Source organism: Trachinotus anak, unplaced genomic scaffold (genome assembly GCF_046630095.1).
Source record: "Trachinotus anak isolate AG129_WGS33_773 ecotype Australia unplaced genomic scaffold, CSIRO_AGI_Tana_v1 ptg000010l, whole genome shotgun sequence".
Lineage (NCBI taxonomy): Eukaryota > Metazoa > Chordata > Actinopteri > Carangiformes > Carangidae > Trachinotus > Trachinotus anak.
The window spans coordinates 6,352,513-6,373,205 of NW_027273861.1; the positions used below are offsets into that span (position 1 = coordinate 6,352,513).

At 40.9% G+C, this 20,693-nt stretch overlaps 1 protein-coding gene across 2 annotated transcripts; it reads left to right on the forward strand.

Moving 5' to 3' along the window:
* The first annotated feature begins 3,718 nt into the window (after window positions 1-3,718).
* On the forward strand, window positions 3,719-20,428 carry hdlbpa (high density lipoprotein binding protein a). 2 transcript variants are annotated; one of them, XM_071487219.1, is made up of 28 exons: window positions 3,719-3,846; window positions 6,234-6,305; window positions 10,325-10,439; window positions 10,532-10,698; window positions 12,166-12,381; window positions 12,485-12,691; window positions 12,807-13,022; window positions 13,153-13,359; window positions 13,445-13,552; window positions 13,642-13,746; window positions 13,853-13,931; window positions 14,039-14,178; window positions 14,261-14,365; window positions 14,468-14,581; window positions 14,710-14,796; window positions 14,888-15,019; window positions 15,118-15,336; window positions 15,740-15,961; window positions 16,058-16,276; window positions 16,405-16,549; window positions 16,631-16,782; window positions 16,859-16,963; window positions 17,059-17,193; window positions 17,490-17,633; window positions 17,941-18,120; window positions 18,536-18,652; window positions 18,759-18,899; window positions 18,990-20,428. In XM_071487219.1, the coding sequence occupies exons 3-28, from the start codon at window positions 10,364-10,366 to the stop codon at window positions 19,077-19,079; spliced, it is 3,828 nt and encodes a 1,275-aa protein (XP_071343320.1). In that variant the 5' UTR covers window positions 3,719-3,846; window positions 6,234-6,305; window positions 10,325-10,363; the 3' UTR covers window positions 19,080-20,428. The 2 variants fall into 2 exon arrangements, with proteins under 2 accessions (XP_071343320.1, XP_071343321.1); XM_071487220.1 differs by having other exon boundaries at window positions 16,405-16,543.
* The last annotated feature ends 265 nt before the right edge of the window (window positions 20,429-20,693 follow it).

The window sequence follows — 20,693 nt, forward strand, 5'->3', positions numbered from 1 at the left end:
TGTCCGAGGGCCGAGGGCTGCGGAGCGAGGACTTACCTTCCCTCACTTGAAATAGCTTTGATGGATGCGGAGCGAACTTGTCCGCAGAGAAAAATGATACGTTGTGGCGTTTTAATAAGGCGTCGTGGAAAGTTGTACAAGTTTTACGGTCTCCTCGAAGATACGCGTGTTTAATCCACAGGCCGATGGTTGTCAACACCCAGAGGAAATGAAATGATTGTTTTATCTGATTAGTTTTATTTGGTGTGACTCACACAGCAAAGCGCATTTTATTCAGGTTGGGGCAACAGTTGGACCCGCAGATAATGTTAAATAGATGTGGGTTCTCATCGTAATCCCCTAAATAATACAGTATTGTAACATTTCTCTGAACACATAAGGTAATAGTATGCCGTTCACACCCGCAGTCCCAGCCTCAGAGCTTAATTACATCAGTCGTGGTTGGGGTTTGATGGGCTCTTTGCACTTTGGCCCATTGTTTTGCAGCAGCACTTGAATAATAAAATTCAAACAGAGCTGGTGTCATGATGAAAGCAAAAAGCTCCTCCTGGTATTGTAATGGAGCTCCCCCTACTGTTTTCTTCAAAACAAAGAGCAAAGTTATAATTTACCTCCAAAGTGCTTAGATTTACCCCATATAGAAAATCTAATAATGGTGGGTTATATTTAAATCAAATATCAGTTTATCACAAATATTATATCGACTGTGTTAACATGTAGCAAAGATATGCGTTTTGCAGGCAACATATAAAATATTATAATTAAATTATTAATTAAAATGTTTGTGTAGGCATACATGTGTTTCTGATGTATTTAATCTGACATTTAAAATAAACCTATACATTCCACGTAAGAAATCTGTCTTATGGGATTTTAAGCATGACGCAAATGTGACTATATATTACTTAATACGTGTGTATATATAATGTGCATTATCACTATGTAGGCCACAAGGATAACTGAACATTTCAGGCAATTTTAAGTTTTGTTTTAAAAAATATTTGAAAAAGAATGATCTTATTATCTAAGATATGTTTACTATTATACAGGCATAAAGGAACAAAACATGTTTCAGGAAGGAATGCTGGGTTTCAATAAAAAGTTTTAAAAAGTTTTGCTTTATCACCTTTTTTTATTTCATCATAAAATATAGACATTATAATACAAACAATTTTTGCATTTTTTTAATAAATACTGATGGTAGACATTGACATATACTGTATGCTGTATATGTAATATTCCTTATATATTTATGTATTGTGTCCTCTAAGAAAAGCTACACCACAAGGTTAAACAGACCTCCGACCTCAATAAATTAATTCGGTTACTAATATGTGATATGTTAATATGATACAATTCACCAGTATCCTGTAAAAATGTAATTCAATGCAACATAATGGAAAATGTGAGAAGATATTTATTTAATTGTTTTGTCATCTCCTGAGTCTTAGTCACATATTTGTCATGGTTGTCATTCTGTCAACATGTTGTTGCTTTTGTTTGTTGTTAATGTAGATGATTCTTTCCTCATTCTTTAATCTGCTGTTGTTGTAAAACATACAGGAGAAATATAGCCTGAAGCTGGTCCCAAGATATAGAGAGGAACCATCGCGTCTGGACCTCTGTGTCCCCACAGAGTCTTTGTGTTTGTGTGCATTATCTTCAAAGAGGCCTGGCCCTCCTTACAGTGCCCAGAGGTGATGACATTAGTCTGACAGATGTGTATTCCAGTTGTGATATCAGTGTTGTTTTGGGGAGGACACAATAATAGCAACACATATGCAATTTAATGCATGTCAGTACACAACAGTTTCATTTAAAGAAAAAAAATCTTTAGGGAGTTTAACAGTTTTTGTTGAAACTATGTCAGAGAGGGGTCAATGTGGTTGGTTATTGGGCTGTATAGCTTGTGTTGTTACTGTATGAATCGTATCATAATAATCACATAAATTAGGAATAGATTACCTCTATAAAACTGTGTTTTTAATTGATTGAGGATTCAGTTCCCTCTCTGTATATCTTCTCTCCAGTTTCACTGTACTGTTGCCCCTTCTAACCTTTGTTTAAAAAAAATAAAACTAGTTTTATGAATCATCCCTCTCCTGAGGTATCTCTCGCTGATCTTCATGATTCAGAGACTGAACACCTGCTGTTTCAGTCGGGAGGAGGATGAAAGAAGCAGCTTAAAATATCTGAGGGGTTTTCTAATAGGCTGCAGCCAGCTTTACAGACGTGGAGGACTTTGAGAAACTGCCAGATTCAGCAGAAATATGCAAAGTACAACATTTTGCATTGGGAATTACATAATCAACAACACAATATGACAACTGTCATTTTCCAGCACAATGAATGAAAATCCTATGACTCCAGTTTGTATAGAGAAGGATCAAACATCATTTTTTCTAGGGATGTACCAATTCCACATACCAGGACAGGTACTAGTAAATTTATTAAACAGATTAACCCTAACCCCCTAACCCCCTAACCCCCTAACCCAATCCACATTAAATACAGCGTCTTACTATACATTTCAATCCACCACCATCATAGAATTGTAACAAAATAAAAATGCTAACAGAAAAAAATGATAAAGTTTGAGTTTGATGGTTTATTCTTGACTTGACAAAAAAAATCCCCATCTAGGGCCTTACTCATTTTTTTTTCTGTAGCTTTCAGACTTATCTCATGGCTCTCATCAACCTAGAAACTGAGCCAACTCCATCTGGTGATGAAGGCTATAAAATGCATCTGGAAGCTCTGGAGAAAAAGAATTAAGTGGAAACTGGCTTAAGAATTTTCTTGCTAAATGAAATAAATTTATTTTAAGAAATTAATTGATATCAGGAGATAAAAGGGGGGATCTGTGCATCTCTATGTGCAGAAGTAGCTGAGTCATAATCAAAATAAAATCAAAATAAAATAAATCCTTTCAATGTATTTTCAGACTCTTGTATTATTGACACATTTCATGCTCAAGCACTGACCTTGCAAACTACCACAAGATGTTCGAAAGGTTGCCATGTTATTGTCATCACTGTAGATGAAGGAAATGACTGTGTCTCGGCAGCTACAGATGAATCACTGTGTTGTCCTGTTCAGCAGCTGAACTGCTGAGTCATAAATCCATAGGCAAATTTCTTTCGACAATATTCGCTGTTCTTTATTTTTTAGCAGACCACTCACAGTAAACTGTGGACTCCACGACTGCTGTGTATCCATTAACAAGTAGCTGAGGAATGGCAGGGGCCTGAGTCTCTGGCCCCTCTGAATTTGTGTTGGAGAGACAGTATCTCTGCACATGCCTACATCATCCTTGAAGAAAACTGCAGAGTTGTTTGGCATGTGGAAAATTCTCTCTCCCATTTATGACTTGATTCATAACCTTACAGTGGATTGCACTGAAGGAGAAATGGCATTGGATCATCCTTTATCAGATCTCACATAAGTCTGCAAACACACTGAGACATCATCCCATATTGAAATGATTAATAATAAATTCAAACTGAATTTTGCCAACTGGTATTGTTTTTGTACATGAACACTTATCATTAGATGTGATTTTGCCTAACATTAGGCTAAGTTTACAGTTTTTAGATACAACTTTAATCCCGTTTTTATCTTGCATGATTTCCATACGCAATGTGATGTTTTCAGTAGCCATACAACTGTCTGTCACTATTTGAAATGAAAATAAGTTATTTGTAATCGGACTCTCTGGCGTGACGTTGGAGGATGTGATTGGTGGGCGGCCCTGGTATATATCCGTCAGGCTTCTCTCCCACCTTCTCGCCAGTGGAATTTCATCTCAGCTTCTGCACCTTCAGGGCAGACGAGAACATAAAATAAGTAAGTACTTTACAGTTTCCTACGGATTGTGTCCATATTCCTGTAACATCTGGCTCCTGCCTTTCATGTACAAGACAGGGTGGTACTTGGTGGGAAGACAGTTTGTTGGTGAAGCTTTAACGTTACAGTATGTTCTGGCCTGACTCCGTGTCATTTCTCCCCTGCTCAGCTGTATGCCTACGTGGACTTAGCGAGCTAGTAGAACTAACTGTAATGTAAGCTAACGTTAGCTCGCTAGCTAAGGCTACACTTCAACTTGTACTTTTTACGAGCCCGTTAGTGCTGGCTAATTTACACCAAAATGACACGACCGTAGACTATGAGCGTGGCGGAGTTATTTCAAGGTTTTGGTTTTCAGTCCACTAGCTTAATGTCATTAGCTGGCTAAGGCACAGCTTGAAGTTGTGTGTAGGTCTGTTGGAGTGAGCCAAGCTACCTATTAGCTGAGGAGCTACGTGTCACAGTCGCACACACCACAGTCAAAGTTTTTAGCAAGTTTGCTAACTAGCAAGGGGTTTGGAGCTAGTAATCCGTGCTAGAGTGATTTTGTAGCTGAAAATCCCACTTCTGATAAGAGGCACACATACATGCTAAACACTCGGCGTTGTGTTAGTATCTCTGACAGTTAAAATAACTATAGTTTGCCTCGACCTCAGCACATTTTTATGGCTGATCAACGTTAGCCAACATGACGGCAGCTAGCATGAACTGTAATGTGTCGTTGGCAACTGTCAGCTAGTTAACTTGATATCGTGTTAGCTAGCACTGACACTAACTAGCTACTTAAATCCGTAATCTGGGATTTAGGTATAACTTTACATGGGACGAAGGTTGAAATGCTGACGCTAACATTAATGCACATTTAACTAGCTTGACGAGCCCGTCAGGATTAACTTGTTAGCAGTTCATTAACACGAATGATCTCGTACGGTGAGATGATATGACGCTAATTAAGAAAAAATAAAAAAATAAAAATCAAGTTACATTGGTTTAAATTAGAGGTGTTTGTGGTTGGGCTTTTCTGAGCTTAGAGATCGTGTCTAATGTTTTTCGTCCCCAGTCGAAACGCACAACTGCGTCCATGACGTGGTAGTACAGGCAAAACAACTTAAGTATCAGTATGTTCAGTATGTGTTGTGGTTGACACGTTTCATTTTATGTCATAAATTTACTCATAATTAACTGACTAATGCTGCTGGTGGTGTAGAAAGAGGCAATCTGTCACCAGTTGCTTTAGTGTTGTTAAAGGAAACAGGCCATATGATGTTGTCTGTGCACACTACTAGACCAAATACTAAAAGTAGAAGCTAGAAAGTATCTTCTTTAGTGCCTCATTTATAAATATTAAATAAGCAATTAAAGGGGCCTATCAGATTATATGCCCCTAACCAGATACATTTTGGATGTATACAAACTTTATGGGAGACTGTACACACCTTACTGAAAACTTTAACCCATATCAACATCCTGGAGTGAGAGAAAATTGACGATGCCAGTGGTAAACTAGTGAAATGAATCCAGATGACTGACTTACACAAACATCCATGCTATATCAAATTTTAGAGCCTTCAATAATCACACCCCCCATAATAATAAAAAAATAAATAAAAAAATAAAAAAAAACATTCACTGAATAATTTTGTTGGCGTCTGCACAAGAACCCAACAGCCCATTTAACTGGTCCACCCAAAGCTGCTTCATTAATTGCCAGGTCTGTCGTCTTGTATGACAAGGGAGTGTCCAATTATAGAAGCCAGATGCTTGTCAAGGAGAGCAAGCTCCAGTGGTACCTATACTCTACTGGAGTTCAATAATGTGCTTCTTGGCATCAATTTTATTTGAACATGTCTTAATTTTCCAGATGGTTTAAGCTGTCTGAAGTGGCAGTATTTTTGCAGTGTGGCAGTGTTTTTCCTGTTCATCTCTATAGAACCATGGTGATATAATACAATATACAATACAATATAATATACAAGTCAGGCCTCAGCAATGACTGCTTGTGTTTAACATTCAGCGTGAAATTAAACATTATATTTGCAGTCTGTCTCCATTTCCAATTTGATGACGAAGTGTTTTTTATGCAAAAAAAATTTGTTGGCACATGCGTCTTTGGTGGTTTTAGTTAAAGGAGCATGATACAAGGCTCATACAGTATGCACGCATGATATCGTGAGGTGATTATTGGTTAAAAATGGGGAAATTTCTTGAATGTAATCGTATAGATGCTATAATAATGTTTTTTTTGTGCACTCATAACCCTGTAGTATCCAATCTATGAAGTTTTTCAAATGAGGCCCTTAAATTTTCATGTATCTTATCTTTCTTTGGGTCTAAGATTCCACACTGGTTATTTCTTTACAAATGATCCTTTTTCTTGTGGTCTTCAGGCAAAAGCTGGCAGGCTGACGGGAACTTGCATCTTTACAGGACGGATTATCTGGTAACTGACCATTTAGCTGGTAAGTTTTTACATTTGCTCGAATAGTGACTGTAATCAATGGCACTTATCAAATCTTAGGCTTTTAGTAGCATTTTATTTATCGGAAATGTGATCCTGTCCCCCCTCCACCAACCACAGCAGTCTCTTAAGACACCTGGTCCATTCTGCAGGGGGAAAAAAAACTCAGTAGACCTGGTTCATCACACTGAAAAACTGCAGTCCCCTGTTTAAGTGTGTTGTCAACTTTTTTCAATGGCTAAAACTGGTAGATTGGATTTTATGTAACCTGTTAAAGTAGCAATAGACAATTTCTCCCCTAGCATTTCCAGGTGTTACCAGTGTTGGTGCCACAGTCGCAAAGAAGAATGTCGTGCGTTTCACCACAGCTCATTTTAGAAAGGTTACTGCCAGGAAATATCTTATTTGTTTGAGTTTTCAAACAACAGTTTATCATTTATTTCTATCTGTAAGCAGTAGTGTTAGCAATATGGCTATTGCCATCAGTCAGGCTACTGTCCTAAGTAAGAAACAGCTGTAAGAATCCTAATTTGAACTGGAAACCTTATCTCAGACCTGTGAAAAGGGCTGAGTAAAACACCCAGTTGTGTTAATAAGAAGGCACTTTCTGATCTAGTTGAAACAATACTAGCTGAACCCTCTCAAGTCTCAGAGCTCTCTCCTTAGGGACAACAAGGACAAAGCCCAGTTGGCCGCCACATCAGTGTGGTGATGGACAGCTGATAAGTTCAGGGCTGCATTTCTGTCCACATCTGACCATGGGTCTTTCTGTCAAGTGAATGTCCGTCCGAGGTTCACTCTTGTTTTACCTCGTTTTTGTCACTCTCGGGTTTCGCCCTTTTTTCCCTCCCCCCGAAAACAGGGCTCAACCAGGGTTGAGTCTCTGGTTGTTCCACCATTGGCTATTTCCACTGCCTGGGGAAAGGTACTGATGGCTCCCAGGGAAAACCAAAGCACTGTCCTGTCTGTTTTGGTTGTGCAGTGGCAGGCCCATTTCCTTTGTGCCGTAAACGGAGCCTTAATTTTTTTTTTTTTGTTTGGTGAAATTTTGTGCATCGTGTACATTACATTGTAAAAGTGAGACTTGTAGAGAACCAATGTAAATGCTGATGGTGTCATTCTATAGTCTATATAGTCTATATTCTACTTCATATTGATAAGTTAAAACCAAAAATATTGCCTGTTGTCACTTTAAATAATTTAAATAAAGGAAACATGTAACCTAGTCTGTTAACCTTTAGCTTTAGCCGTTTTATTTCCCGCCAACATGGATGACTTGGACGTGTTTCTCTTGCTACAGAGTTATCCACGTTTTCATAATAATGAAATCGATATTAAAAACTAATGGCTGTGGACAAATGCGTAGTGTCAGAACAACTGAAAATTGCTTTGATAAATCTGTTGCTTGTGAAGGTCCTTGTTTATACCAGTGCTTAAATGAAGAGGACTTAAATTGGCAACAAGGTCGGCAAATGGTAGAGAGGGCTGGGCAGAGCAGCCATAAGGTTATAAAGCCTGACAAGTAAGAGGCCACTGAATGCGTTTTCTGAAATGTGAAGCTTGAAGATTGCTGTGAGGTTCCTTCAGTTGCTTGTTCTATGCTTAAAACATCAACTAGTTTTTATTGACATCTGGGCGTTGTCTCTCCCTGCTTTCAGATACATTTCAGACATGCTAAGGGGCAAATTCTGCTCGAAAACAATTCGCATTCCTCTTCTCTTGTTTGCCAGAATTTGTTTCTCTGCCAGCCAGGAAGCAGAGCAGTGACTCCTGATGATATACTGAGTTTCTACATTGACAGTGAAGTGGAATCCAGCTTTAGTCGAGGCAGTAATTTGTTTATTCCCCCCTTTGCAGACAAAAATAATTGTTCGTCGACAAACTTCCAGGTTTATATAACTTGGCAATCAAAATAGCTGTAGGGTTTGTATATACGTCATAGAGGATTGGCTTTGTGGTGTCTTTCTAGGAAAGAATAATTTGGTTCAAAGATCGCACACAAGGTATCCGAGTTTTCTCTTGGTGGATTTTTGCTTTAATCCAATCCAGCACGGACATACAGAGGGGTCAGTGGGGTAAAATCCTCTTAACCTTGGAGCCTACTCACCTGGCTGCAATTCTTAGAATAGCACTGAACCAAGAGGGTTGAACAGAACACAAGTTGATTTCTTTAATAAAGACAAAATGTAGTGTTGCTGTAGCCCTGCCCCCACTAGTGTTTTCTTTTGTGATGCTAAAACATGATCTATTTACTCACCACTCAGTCTCAGCTCACATTAACACAGTGCTGATGTGGTAATGTGACAAGAAGTGGGATTATTCTGTGAGAGTCATGCTTCTTCTGATAAAAGTAGATTAGATAATGGTAAAAATCCCAAAGTCCACCTCTGATAAGATTGTGTACAATGCTACACCTGTGCATGTGACACTTCAGAAGATAATTCCAAATGACCACTTGTGATTGATCTCACTTCCCTGCTGTATTAACACGTGCATCACTTCCCTTTGCAAAGACCAAATGTGTGGTTGTTTTTAACTGGCAGTGGGGCAACACTGCACTTCCCGTGACCAGAGACTGGGTCTAGATGTTTGGCACGAGTAATATAGCTATATGGGCTTTTCAGACATTGGGGACAAAGCTAGCTTATGTGAGATAGATAGATATATATATATATATATATATATATATATATATATATATATATATATATATATATATATATATATATATATATATATATATATATATATATATATATATATATATATATATATATATATATATATATATATATATATATATATATATATATATATATATATATATATATATATATATATATATATATATATATATATATATATATAAATATAATATACATAAATATAATATACACATACACAACTTGTAATTATCTGAGTACGTCCATCCGATCACACAGAGGATGTGAGTTGAGTAGGTGGTCCTTCAATGGACACAATTGCATACACACAGCCAAAAGAAGGTCACCTCTGAATATGGTCTGAACCAATGTTCCCTCTAAGCTGCGTGCTTGCGCAATCGCGCACTGCTCACACATTCTCAGCGCACAAGAAAATCTATACAGCGCATAAAATAAAATTCAACATAAACTGTAAATTAATTAGAGCAATAACATTTTTTCTGTAACTTTTTGCAGTGTAACACAGTGAGTGACAGATTACCAGCCAATGATACGATACGGTTCACTTACGCTGCGCAGCCAATCATAGCATTGACATTGCTTACGTAGGTGCCATTCCCATACACGCTGCGGCACCGTGCAAGTTAGCTAGCTAACAACAGTGCATTTCATTTTAAGTGGGCCAGATCACTTATATTAAAAGTAAACGAATGGAAATTGCTGCTGTAATTTGATTCTTTTAATAAGCCATGTAACTTGCTATGATCCCAGGTGTTGGTCAGGTGTGACACTGGTGTGTGGCCACAGCGTGCACATCTGATGTTGCTCACAATGGTCCTCAGTGTGCTCAGGGAGCTTGTGTGTATGCCCAGACACATGAAAAATTAGAGGGAACATTGGTCTGAACTCAAATCGTCTTGGGTGTGTTCACACCAGTACTTAGAGCATGTTAACGCCAGGTCTGAGCAGGGCCTTAATTAAAGAACCTATGCTACTGGCAGTGCTAATGTGCAGAAAATATGTTCATGGTAAATAGGCTGCATAATATACAAAAAACAAAATTGCAATTATTTTGGCTTGATGATGAGCACTTGGCTGATCAGCTTTGTGAGGATGGTGTAGTTTGATCAGATTTTACTGACAGTGCTGGAAACATAACATTGAACAGCTGAATGAATAAAACCAAGGACAAATGCAGAAATCTCTGAAATAACCAGAACTCTTCTAAGTTTGGCATAAACCTGTGTGTTCATGTAGGACCCCATTATTCATATTAAGAAGCTGATTGAGTAAAGTGTTTTAGGGCCTTTTTACATGTCATGCAGAGTTATGAAAATAATGTAAACTTTGCTTTCAGTGGCACACTCGGACTCTGTGTTAACGTGGGATTTTGACCATGAGCTCAGTCGCTGTACTTACGCAGGAAAGTTTCAATGAGCACCGCAGTGGGCTCTTGCCAGAGCAGAGTGGTGGTGAGTACTTGGATTTTTACGACTGCTTGATTTTTGAAAATGCAAACACACATAGCCCTAAGTGGACTTACCTCTGTTTTGTCTGTGTTCAGCTGCTGTGGCAGGACCCAATGCTGGAGAGGAGGAGGATGCCCTTCCTACCTACAAGGATGCCTTCCCACCTCTGCCCGAGAAGGCGGCCTCACCTGAGGGGACCCAGGAAACTGTGAATGCCTGGACATCCAAGATCCGTCCTCTCAAGTCTTCTATTATCACCCAGGTATAACTTTGTTTTTCTTAAAATCACATGTGAACTAAAAAGGTTGCAAGTTTAGCTGCGGAATTCATTTTCTTGTGATCAAGAAATCAGCCTTCTTCTACTTCAGTTCATGGTCTCCTACATTTCCCATGAAGCCTGTCACCATCTCTCAGAGAACATACTGTACCTTAGCATGCTCAGCTGAATATGTGTAGATGGAGAGAGTCTTAGCAAGAGCAAGAATGTATCTTAAATGACACATTACAGTATTGAGCCCTGATGATGGGGACATTGATGTAACTGTCTCTGCCTGTGATTGATTTCTCCCTGCCAGTGTTAAAGAGTAACTTGATGCTCTTAATTTCCACACAGGTGTTTTCATTTATTCTGGCTGATTAGACCTCTGCTCAGGTGGGCGGAGCAATAAAGGGATTTATGAGATGTCCAAACTGTAAATGCATAGATTTATTCAAGAGAATAAAAAGTGTGACACACAACCCTGAGCTGAGCGCTCAGAAAAAGTCATTAAACTCTTGTCTCACTGCAGACTGAATTTTAATAGCAGGAAAATCACAGGCACAACTAATAACATTAAGGATGGATCAGTTAAATGAAATGTCCCAGTAAACCACACCAGTGAGCAGATATACCAGGGTCCTGGATGTGACTCGTACTATACTGTGACTTGTTACTGGTAATGCTGTTGTATACTCCAGTGGTTCACATCTTCAGGTTTTGCAGTGTATTATCTCCTGAAAGTAAGAATTGTTGTGTTTTCATTAGCTTAGAATGAGCCCTTCATATCTACATGGACTGGTCCTCCATGGAGCCCAACATTTTACACCATCACGTTTCTACAGTAGCCTAGAACAGACAAACCAAACACAGGCCCTTGAGAGGGCTTTTAGTTTGTTTGTTTGTTTTTTTAACCTTACCCAAAGGCCACCACAGTTTCTCCTACACACTTAAGAAGGGAGGGGTGAGGGGAGGGATATTCAGTTAGTTGCAATCTGCAACCTCACTGCTAGATGCCACTAAATCCTACGCACGGGTCCTTTTTAAAGGCTTATGTCTTATGTTTTATGTAACATTTGTCTTTTGGTTTTTTTCCCTTGTTAAAACTTAGATGTGTTTACTTTTTCAGGCCTCTAAATCTCCTGAAAAGAAACACTCTGAAAAATAAATATCAGTTTGGTTTTCAAAAGTCATGTCAACACTCAGGCCATAACCTGTCACATGGTGTCACAAGTTTCCTGCATTTGTTTTTTTGAGAGGGCACAGGCTAAAAAGCTTGGGAATTGTGCTCATATTGTTAACTCAAGATAAACGTCCTTTATTAGTTCAGATGTGCTTTCAGCTAAAAAAAAAATCCAGCTTTCAAACCATAGTTTTGATTTTCTTATCAATGGGTCACATTTATTTTGAAAGTACTAGAACAACATTTTGACACATCAATTCTCAACAAAAATGTTTCTCCACATGATCTAGGTTTTCCATGTGCCGCTAGAGGAGCGCAAGTACAAGGACATTAACCAGTTTGGGGAAGGAGACCAAGCAAAGGTCTGTGTGGACATCATGCACAAGACCGGAGCCCATCTGGAACTCTCCTTGGCAAAAGATCAGGGTCTCTCCATCATGGTGTCCGGAAAGCTGGATGCTGTGATGAAGGCCCGTAAGGAGATTGTGTCCCGACTGCAGACTCAGGTGAAGAGATCCACCTTTGTTCACGGAAAATGTATGACATGGATGGTTTAAGTATTTAGAGTTGAAATACAATAATGCTAACTGTACATCATAACCCCAACAGGCTTCAGCTACTGTGGCTATCCCCAAGGAGCACCATCGTTTTGTCATCGGTAAAAATGGGGAGAAGCTTCAGGAGCTAGAGCTCAAGACTGCCACCAAAATCCAGATCCCACGACCTGACGACCCCAGCAACCAGATCAAGATCTCTGGTACCAAGGAGGGCCTGGAGAAGGCAAAGCATGAAATCCTATTGATCTCTGCTGAACAGGTAACATGGCCTCTCAGTCACACAACTGCTTCATTCAAGAGATTTTTTTACACTCCACATATATTAAGACTGTATTTTAATGTTTTTTTCCCCCTCTCTCTCTCCCACTCTTTAGGACAAGCGTGCTGTGGAGAGGGTGAACATTGACAAGGTGTACCACCCATTCATCACCGGTGCCTACAATAAGCTGGTAGGAGAGATGATGCAGGAGACCGGTGCCCGCATCAATGTTCCCCCTCCAAGTGTGAACAAGACAGAGATCGTCATCACTGGGGAAAAGGAGCAGGTGGCCCTTGCTGTGGCTATGATCAAGAAGGTTTATGAAGACAAGGTGCGCTAACATTTTGGGAAAGTTTGTGTTGATACAGATTACCCTGGTAAATGCTGAGCCTTTACACTTCTTTTCTAGGGTAAAGTGTCACATTCAGTAAGTCCTTGGTCCACTGTTCTTTGTATTGCAGAAGAAGAACGCCACCACTATCGCAGTGGAGGTGAAGAAGTCTCAGCATAAATATGTGATTGGCCCCAAGGGAAACACTCTACAGGAGATCCTGGATAGAACTGGTGTGTCAGTTGAAATCCCACCTTCTGACAGCAGCTCAGAAACTGTCATCCTTCGTGGGGAGCCGGACCGTCTGGGTCAGGCTCTCACTGAAGTTTATGCCAAGGTAAAATATCTTCTACAGACCACTGATGCAGATAATTGTATTTAAAAAATGAGATATAACTAAAGGCATATGTTTCCTTTTGCAGGCAAACAGCTACACTGTTTCCTCGGTCTCAGCTTCTTCTTGGCTTCATCGTTTCATTATTGGCAAGAAGGGGCAGAACTTGGCCAAGATTACCCAACAAATGCCCAAGGTCTGTTGAATGATGGATTCTTTAATTATTGTGCTTTAAAAACTCCTTTCTACTTCAGTTTAACTTCATTTTTTGTGTTTTGCATACAGGTGCACATTGAGTTCACTGAGGGAGAAGATAAGATCACCCTGGAGGGTCCAACCAAAGATGTGCAGATGGTGCAGAGCCAGATTGAAGCCATTGTAACAGATTTGGTCAGTATTGAGTTAACTTCTCAATTATGTCTTGAACTGAGACTGAAAATCGAATTTGTCCTTTTAAATAAAAATAAAGTGATATTTTCATGCTTTTGTGTAACAGGTAAGCCGTATGGACTATGCAGAGATCAGCGTGGATCCCAAATTCCACCGACACCTGATTGGAAAAGGAGGCGTCAACAGTAAGTGCACGTTAATATCAGAAGGCTGGTGTACTGACTTGTGCACAGTGCAGCAAAAACTGTACAGGCATACGTTTTAAACTACGTATTCACTGACTTATTTGCAGTCAACCGCATTAAAGAGCTGCACAAGGTGACTGTCCGCATCCCCCCCGACAATGAGAAAAGCAACCTGATTCGTATCGAGGGGGATCCCCAGGGTGTACAGGAAGCCAAGAAGGAGCTGCTTGAGCTTGCGTCACGCATGGTTGGTACAAGCTTCAGTTCACAGGCAAGATGCTGCTAATGGGACCCAGATGTGCCACTACTAAATGCACTGTCTCTCACAGGAGAACGAGCGTACAAAGGACCTGATCATTGAACAGCGTTTTCACAGAGCCATCATTGGCCAAAAAGGGGAGAAGATAAAAGAAGTGCGGGACAAATTCCCAGAGGTGAGTCAGAAACTGTTAATACTGATTGGTGTATGCTGTTGGTTTGTCTGTGCTGAACCTATTAAATGTACTTTAATAACTTCTAACTATTGTGTGTTGCAGGTTATCATCAACTTCCCCGACCCAGCACAGAAAAGTGACATCGTTCAACTTAGGGGCCCAAGAACGGAAGTGGAAAAGTGCTCCAAGTTCATGCAGAAGATAGTGGCTGAGATGGTACAGTATATTTTCTGTCTTTTCTTTACTATTGTTAGGTTACTGTGTTGAAACATGTGAATGCACTTGTTAAGAATTCCAAATTAAAGTATAGTCGAGTGTTGACCTTCAGTAATTCCTTTGGTCAGGTGGAGAACAGCCATTCTGTCTCAGTCCCCATCTTCAAGCAGTTCCACAGAAACATTATTGGAAAAGGAGGATCAAACATCAAGAAGGTATGTATGTTTAAGAGAATTTATGCAGATGAATGAGGCTGCTAATCTCTCAAAGTTTGATCTGACAATTATTTCCTTTTTCGTTTTCTAGATTCGGGAGGAAACCAACACAAAAATCGACCTGCCTGCTGAGAACAGCAACTCAGAGATGATCGTCATCACTGGGAAGAAGGCAAACTGTGAGGCTGCACGGAATCGCATCCTGGCAATTCAGAAGGAGCTGGTAAGCAAAACACACCCAGAGAGCTTAGTCTCATGGATACTTTGGCATATGGGTCCAAATCTAATACATATGACTAATTAATGTCTCATTGTGTTCAGGCAAACATCACAGAGCAAGAGGTCTCCATTCCCTCCAAGCTGCACAACTCTTTGATTGGGTCAAAGGGCCGTTTGGTGCGCTCAATCATGGAGGAGTGTGGCGGCGTACACATCCACTTCCCCACTGAGGGCTCAGGGATTGATAAGGTCACCATCCGAGGCCCTGTAGAGGAGGTGGAGAAAGCGAAGCAGCAACTGCTTGGCTTGGCAGAGGAGAAGGTTTGTATGAATGTCTAATAAAAAGCTGAACTTCTGTTGACCTCGCTGAACTGGCAGCCATTAGATGGAGGCATAGAGCGAAGGGGGAAGACAGGGGTGGGGGGCAAAGAACTGCTTCTGTGCCTTATTGGTCCTACATTACCACATGCTGAAGACTTCTTTCAGTATCCTTTCAGCAGCTACAGCAGCCAAAAGAAACTAGCTTTTGGCTGCTGTAGTTTTCTCACTCACTTGTCCATTAAAATCTTGAATTGGTTGTTTTTGAGTTGAGCATGATGGGATTTTTCACCTAAAGTTAAACATGTTTTGTGCTGACCTTCATAATTGAGGTTGATTTGTAATAAATGTCTTGTTGCAGAAATCAGTTTGTACATTTGTTTTTTTTTTTTTTTCTCTTCTTCAGCAAACAAAGAGCCACACTGCTGAGCTACGTGCAAAGCCAGAATACCACAAGTTCCTCATTGGGAAAGGTGGTGGAAACATCCGTAAAGTTCGTGACAGCACTGGGGCTAGGATCATCTTCCCCACAGCAGAGGACAAAGACCAGGAGCTCATCACTGTGGTTGGCACTGAAGAAGCAGTGCGGGAGGCTCAGAAGGAGCTGGAAGAACTGATCAAGAGTCTGGTGAGGCTCAACATACCAGGAAAAGCTAAAACAAGGTTTTGGTTCTCTTAAAATGCATGAATTTAAAACTTTTTTTTTTCTTTTTTTGATAAACAGGAAAATGTTATTGAGGATACTATGAGCATTGACCCCAAGCACCATCGCTACTTTGTGGCTCGTCGTGGCCAAGTTCTGAGGGACCTTGCCGATGAGTATGGTGGCGTGATGGTGAGCTTCCCTCGCACGGGTTCTCAGAGTGAAAAGGTCACCCTCAAAGGAGCCAAAGAATGTGTGGAGGCAGCCAAGAAGCGCATGCTGGAGATTGTGGAGGACTTGGTTAGTAGATACAGTTTTGTTTTGCTAAGATGGTCTTGATTGTGTGTGGCATTTCTTCTTTTGTTTGGAATATAACTGATTTGCCTTCTGTTTTCTTTTCCTTCTATTTCCACATTTTCTTTTTCCAGGATGCTCAAGTGACCATAGAGTGTGTGATTCCTCAGAAGTTCCACCGCTCTATCATGGGTCCCAAAGGCTCACGGATCCAGCAGATCACAAGAGATCACAATGTACAGATTAAGTTCCCAGAGCGTGAGGACCCACAAGGTAAAGGTACGATCAGTGCAAAGACGGGGGTATGGAGTCCTTGAATTGAAAGTTTTCTCAACAAACCTTGTGGGCTTTACTTTTTAGCTGCACCTCCCGCAGAGGCTCCTATTCAGGAGAATGGAGAGGCTAACGGAGAAGTGAAGGAGCCTGTCGATCCAAATGCACCCAAAAAGTGCGACGTCATTGTGCTCTCTGGCCGCAAAGAGCGGTGCGATGCTGCCGTGGAAGCACTGAAAGTCAGTATTCATAACAGAAATTTGTTAAATTTCTTATGATTGCTGCGTTGTTCACTAAACAGTCTTCTTTCCTTAGGCCTTGGTTCCTGTCACTATTGAGGTGGAAGTGCCTTTTGAGCTTCATCGATACATCATTGGACAGAAAGGAAGTGGAATTCGTAAGATGATGGATGAATTTGAGGTATGTGTTGTAAAATTTTTTTTTCTGTTGACGCGGAGATGCACAAGAATTTAGTTTTGCTTATAATTCGGGCTGACATCACTGTCTACTTCCAGGTTAATATTCAAGTGCCTGCTCCTGACCAGCAGTCTGACAAAATCTCCATCACTGGCTTGGTCACTCACCTTGATCGCGCCAAAGAGGGCCTCTTGGAGCGCGTCAAAGAGCTGCAGGCCGAGCAGGAGGATCGGGTTAGTACTGTGTAAAGTACTAAGATGCGTCCTTAGTGTTATGATGAACTCTATCCCATTCACATGGTACTTTGAAGTGTTTCTGTAGTGTTGATGATTCACATGCTCACGTGTAGCAGTTATCTCTAAATTGTCACACAGGGCACCCTTATGATATCACTAGAGGAGGAAAGGGCTTAATTATTAACTTTTCCCATGTTAGGTGATCACAAGTTCCATCAGATGTAGAAAAGAGTCAGGGGTCAAACTTGCTTGATTTCTCATCCAGAGCATTGCTTCCCTCAAATCCTCTGCAGGCACTCAGGAGCTTTAAGCTGACCATCACTGTGGACCCCAAATATCACCCCAAAATCATCGGCCGCAAGGGTGCCATTATTACAAACATCCGCACTGAGCATGACGTCAACATCCAGTTCCCAGAGAAGAACGATGAAAACCAGGTACAGTATTTCCTCTGCGTTTCTGCAGACATTGTCCTTTAATTCCAAATCAAAAAACGATGCAGGCAGAAAGGTGAACACTCTGTACTGCATCAGCACAGCAGGTGGTGCTAAGTTACCATTTCTACATGTCAAGACTACATGGGAGGACTGATTCTCATAACTATTGGTTACTTTTTTTGCCCATGGGCTCATCATCAGTAAATTGACTCCATAGTAGATTAGAATATTTTTTTATAAATTCAATTATTTCCTTCTTTTGTACAAGGTTTGTGTTAATGTGCAGGTGGCTGCTGTTTCTCCACAGGATCAGATTACTATTACAGGGTATGAGCACAAAGCCATAGCTGCACGAGATGCCATCAAGGCCATCGTGGACGAGCTGGAGGAGATGATCTCTGAGGACATCACCTTGGACAGCAGGGTCCATGCCCGGATTATTGGAGCCCGCGGCAAAGGCATCCGCAAGATTATGGATGAGTTTAAGGTGAGGATGCTCACAGGACAGGAAACACTCTTTCATCAGTGTTTTTAAAACACTGTTTGTACCTTCTGGGGTGGGCATGTTTGGAGGAGGAGGAGGAGGATTGTGACTCTTGTAATCCCACTAAAGCTCTACTATAACAGCTAAACACAAGCAAGTTTAGCAACAGGCTTCTTCCTTCAGGTCTGGAGGTGTTCAAGGTGGAAAGCAAAGTTGGATACATGATGACCCAGCTCAGTGTGATGGGGTCAGATGGTGCTCTAGGTGGGGGATACCTGAGAGAGCAGCATGGATACATTTTTAGAAATTGTGCTCCACTTGCTCTAAGCTCTGTCATCACATTTTTGTTTTTGTCAGTTCTATTCATGTTAAACACTGGATGTGACGCATCACAAAAAGGGATTTGTTTCTTTTTTAGGTTGATCTCAGGTTTCCCCAGAGTGGCGCTGCAGACCCAAACCTTGTGACAGTCACAGGTCGCCCTGAGCTTGTGGATGAAGCCATCGACCACCTCCTTAATCTGGAAGAGGAATATGTAAGCTTTCCTGTGCATGAACACTGATAACATTAGATATAAGAAATGCCTGTAATATTAACTGTTTTCTGATGAGCACTGAAACTTTGTTGTGCTACTTTTTCAGATGGCAGATGTTGTGGAGAATGAGGCAAAGATGGCTTATATGAGGCCCTCTGGGGGTAGCGCTGCAGCCATGGAAGAACATCGTGGCCCATCCAAAGGCTTTGTGGTGAGGGAGGCCCCCTGGACCACTGGCAATGAGAAGGTGAGTGTCTCCGCCCCAAGTCTGGTACAGTTTAAAATGAAAACTGGTCATACCTTCCTTTACTTAATCCCCTTCTCTCCCTACTTTTAGGCCCCTGATATGACCAGCTCTGAAGATTTCCCCAGCTTTGGAGCCCCAGTGGCGACCAAGACCTCTCCCTGGGGACCCAAGCGCTTCTAAGATGTGCTGCTACAGATGGGCCTGAACTTAACCGGACACAATCTTCCCCGCCATTGTCCCCCCTATTGACCTGGACTGACCGCTGACCCTGAAAGTCTTCAGTTCTGAGAGTGTCATCCTTCTCTGTCAACTTGTCCTGATCTGCCTTTGCAGATTCATCAGTCTAAAAGTGCTTTCAGGTACTGTAATTGACTTGTGAGCTTTGTATCCGCGTTAAGTAATACTGTCTCATGCTTCAAAAAAAAAAAAAAAAAAGTGACAGATGTTGCGGTTAGGTCTACACAGTCTGTAAAAGAGTTACATTTAAATGTTAATTAGACCTGACATTTTATTGTGGTTTGAACTGTTATACCAAATTCAGTGGTGGCCAGACATCAGTTTTTTTGAGCTGCCCTTATCTTAGTTGCCTTTGCAGGGTGGGGAAAAGGGATTGAATTACTGCTGGTGACATGATTCCTGACCAACAAGCCAGCTGTTTCAGTAACCCACCCCCCCTCCCCCTCCTGCTTTACTCATGTAGCTGAGTGAAACTTGTCAGTCGTTAGCCCTCAAGCACACTGTAGTGGTCGTCCTCTGTCACATCTCTCCATTTGCTTGTAACTGTGCTTCTGTGAATATGGTCAAGTAGTGGCACGTACCTTGTAGCCTTATGACTTGGTAAACTGTACTACGGGAGGGGGTGGGGAGGTGGGCGGCGTTAGCCACTGCAGAATGGCACCTACTCAAACTGCCAGATGCTTGGAGATCATGCCAGAACTAAACTTCTTACAACACTAGGCCTAGAGCTCCAACGTATCAAACCTCACACTAACTGTTGAATGAACTTTTTTTTGACATTCAAAAGTAAATCACTCTACAAAAGAAAATGACTGTGTGTTTGTGAGCAAAACAGCAGACCGTCATGTGCCAACTATCTGTTTAGTGATGTCCTGTGTTCCTCATCCTCTGTATTGGGTCAGTGTCCAGTCCTTTTGTCTTCCAGTTGCTATGCAGATTATTCTGTTAAATAGCAATGGCCCTTTTTTTATCAGCCTTACAACTAGAAAGATACAAACCAGGTAGATGATGTCAAGGTGCATTTTTAATGGTCAACTGGAAGGGTATGTTTATTGTTCCTCTGAAAGCTCTTGGAACATTTCCCCCCCCCAGAGATAGTGATTAGTTTAATTTTGCTCGAGGAGTGCAGATTTAGCTTGCTAGCTGCTAATTCAACATCTTGCATTAGCCTACCTTGGTTTATATCCTTCTAGTATTGAATGAAAGATTATGCAAATACCATTGAAGTGAACGGTTATGGATGACACTGGAAAAGAAATTGTCCAAAAAGTCAATAAAAATTGAAAACCTTTGTTGTGCATCCTTGTGTGTTTTCTGTGAAGAGCATAGAACTCACCAAAAATCATGAGTGGTAAAATTGGCACATTTTAAAGCTGACGGACCTGTGGTATCATCATGTTTGGACACGAGCAGTGGATCTCAGTAGCTCACACTGTAAGTGGTAAAAGGTTTGCATGACAGATTGTGGGTGATGCTAGAGGAGAGGTCATTATGGTTTTCACTAATGACATTTTTAGTTGAAATGTCGGCCTCAGTGGTTGACTTCAATGAGAGAAA

Excerpts from the sequence above, each read along its gene's own strand:
- hdlbpa (XM_071487219.1), top strand. The coding sequence starts at position 10,364 with ATGAGCTCAGTCGCTGTACTTACGCAGGAAAGTTTCAATGAGCACCGC. Across the intron at positions 14,179-14,260 it reads TTGAGCTTGCGTCACGCATG|GAGAACGAGCGTACAAAGGA; the intron begins GTTGGTACAAGC and ends TGTCTCTCACAG. Across the intron at positions 14,582-14,709 it reads AGAAGATAGTGGCTGAGATG|GTGGAGAACAGCCATTCTGT; the intron begins GTACAGTATATT and ends TCCTTTGGTCAG.